This window comes from Notothenia coriiceps, unplaced genomic scaffold, assembly GCF_000735185.1.
Source record: "Notothenia coriiceps isolate Sejong01 unplaced genomic scaffold, NC01 NC01_scaffold00037246, whole genome shotgun sequence".
Lineage (NCBI taxonomy): Eukaryota > Metazoa > Chordata > Actinopteri > Perciformes > Nototheniidae > Notothenia > Notothenia coriiceps.
In genome coordinates this window covers 27478768-27481806 of record NW_011369947.1, presented here as the reverse complement: position 1 = coordinate 27481806, position 3039 = coordinate 27478768, and the positions used below count along the sequence as shown (strand labels likewise).

Here is a 3039-nt window from a genome sequence, read left to right as displayed (position 1 = left end):
TAAAATTCTAAAATTATACGTCTCTGAACTTCTGGAAGATCTAGAGGGATGCTTTTTTGTGATCATAATGATATTGTTATGCATATTCTTTATGGGGTTTTTTGACGATATCATAAAGGCATCACAACAAAACCCTGTGTGATATCTCTTAATGAAAGCGATGTATCGATATCTCAACCGATACCACTAGAATATCACTTTCAAGTCAATATGATATCACAAAGGACATCATAAAGACAATTCGAACCCACGTGTACTTAGCGCATACTTGTTCATTTAGTCTGGCCCATGAAGAGAAGTCCGTACAGGGCACCATTCAAAAGTGGTCTGACTGTGTCAGTTGCATCACTGCAGTGTAGATCTGCATGGGAGTATGCTCTTGTCTTATTGTCACGCTCGAGCCGATGGCATCATGTGTCTGATTCCCGTGCAGTAGGTTTATTACTTATGAATGTGGGGGTGGCGAGAATCGAATGACCCAATGGACTCTTGTTTTTGTTTTATTCCGAAGAAAAAGAAAATGGAATGAATACAATTGAGAAACGGAGAGATCCACGGGTTTGTATAGGACTCGTTTGGAGAAATCGAAATAAAACCACCGACCAAACAGTAGTGTAGTCGCTAGTAAACGAGTCATCCTGTCTAAGTTTTAATGGAAAGGTGCATAAATGCCAGACGGGGAATACTTTACCACGAAATTATAGTTAACACGAACGTGGAAACGGACTAAATGACCCAAAGACCGATGCACGATATCATGGAACCAACAGAAGCATGTGGAAACAACACGTATAAACATAAGACAGATATGGAGACTCATTACAAGATTCATCTACATAAGGACCATACCGACTCCCCGATTCCCGGTACACATGAGACGGAGCGTCCATCTATCTACGTTGGCTATCCACAAAGGAACGGCAAGGTACTCTAGTTCCTCGAAGGCAAGTCGACTCTGACCGTGTTATAGGACTAACATGATGCAGACAGACAAGCAGAGACCTACGCGGGTCAGTCGTAGTGGACATGTGAGAGTCTGGACTCAGATAGACACAGTAAAGCGGAATTTCGTCTTGTGGGGGACAAGACGAATGGAAAGTTCCACATACGCACTTGTGTACAAATGACACAAGGCTCACGAGAAGTCCAACCAAGTCGTTTAGACTCTCTCTCGACCTGGTGTTTGTGTATATAGACCAGCTCACGTACGCCCTGTTCATCTAATTTGAAGGATGACGGAGGGACATGAAAGAACCGAGAATACAAAGTCGCAGCGCACACAATAAGATTAAAACCGAGGTGTACACACACAGAGACCCTGAACGGTTTAGGACGTAAAGTTTAGAAGGTCATAAAACGGAGTGTATTAGAGAACTTGTAAAACTGACCCTGGAAGAACCAAACGAGGTTTTCCAGATATGGATTCTTTATAAAGTTGAAAGGGTCCAAAAAGTAAAACTTGGAAAGTCACTCGTAGGGGAAATGTAGAAAGGTTATGGTAGAGGAGCACGACCAGACGATATTACTCTAGAAGTTTGGGTATAATAATCCTAATGGAAAAGCGAACACGAAAAGAGAACATATGTTGTGAACACTAGCGCCCCCAAAACAGGGTTTTGGTAAACCAGTCAGTTTTGTACACTACCATGTATCGTAAGTATGACAAAGACGGCTGACGAAATTTGGTAAATCTCTCTAACCACGTTGACGTATATTGAGAAGTGGCAAACTGACAAGAGTATTGGAAGACCAACAAGGTATATATAAAGTGTTAAGTTACCCACCGTACTTTATCCGACAAAATTGTAGGTAAACCACATTCAATTTGAAAGGACACGCGGAAACGTACCTCATAAGAATGTGAACAGTATAGTCGACACCCACCCTTACAGAGTAAGTATCAGTAAGGACCAAAGACTGACATTCGGAAAATCGATGTTTAGCGGTGGCGGAACATGAACAGACTGGGTAGTTACTAGTGAGAACTCACGCACTGGGTAGATGGGGTGATGGGCACGGCCCGTAACCACTCCAACATTCACAAGAGCAGAGGAGGTCACTAGAGTAGAGGAGCAGTACGGTGAAAAAAAAGGTGACGGAACTAAACCCACTGCGATCGCAGGACCTTCCCAAACATCCTTACAGACGTATGACGAGACATTGTTTTTAGGTACGTGACACGTCACGGAGGCATTAGCAGTCAGGAGTTTGAGGACATCCACTCGACCAGAGGCGCCCAGACAAACCTCAGAGCCACCTGAAAATGGCCGACACATGCAAGTCAGCACAAGTCCATTTCAGGGTCTTCGTGTGTGAAACTCATAGAACTGGGACCGTAGTAAAGGTTAGGTGTAAGTAGGGTTTGTTGTAAAAGTAGCGGACAGGACTGGGGACTACAATGTAGTGATAGTGAGTATAAAGTAACATACTTGAAGACCAACAACCAAAGGAAAAGAAATCGGGGGAAACACTTCAACTGGTCCGACACGAAAACCTGGGAGAGACACAGACTCTTATGTGGTCCATTTGCGACCCGATAAAAAATAGGTTCGGACTACTTTGTGGGAGCGAGTGTGGATCCGTGAAAGGGAAGGACGCTTCCTCGCGGTGACTGCGTTTAAGACTCAAACCGTAATTAGAACCAATGAAACGGACACTTGTCGAGCATACACGCAAAGAAACACGCGGATGACATTGTGGACAAGGAATGTATTCGACGACAGACATACCCATCAAGGTATCAAATAAACCATGAACGTAAAGATGTCATTCGTAGACTCGGGTATAGTATCTCTCAACGCGGTTGGAAGAGAGACGCACATGGTACAACCACCACCTTATCACGTCTGCAGAGCACAGATAGGATAACCATTGTACGGACCCTTCAGAGCCGAACATTGAGTCACGGCATACCGACATTGCCTTGTGATTGAAAGGCATCCCCGATACAGACGACATCTGAAGACCCGGGACTGACAAGATACTAATGCTGTCAAAATTATCGCGTTAACGGCGTTAATTAATTTTTTTGAATTAATT

General features: G+C 43.8%; 1 protein-coding gene across 1 annotated transcript in view; it reads right to left on the bottom strand.

Moving 5' to 3' along the window:
- Positions 1–3039, bottom strand: part of LOC104966582 (phospholipase D2-like) — a 13257-nt gene that overhangs the window by 6289 nt on the left and 3929 nt on the right. Inside the window, exon 6 of the mRNA XM_010795767.1 lies at positions 2191–2195. Within this exon, the coding sequence (XP_010794069.1) occupies positions 2191–2195 (5 nt within the window). The remainder of the gene's footprint in view (positions 1–2190; positions 2196–3039) is intronic.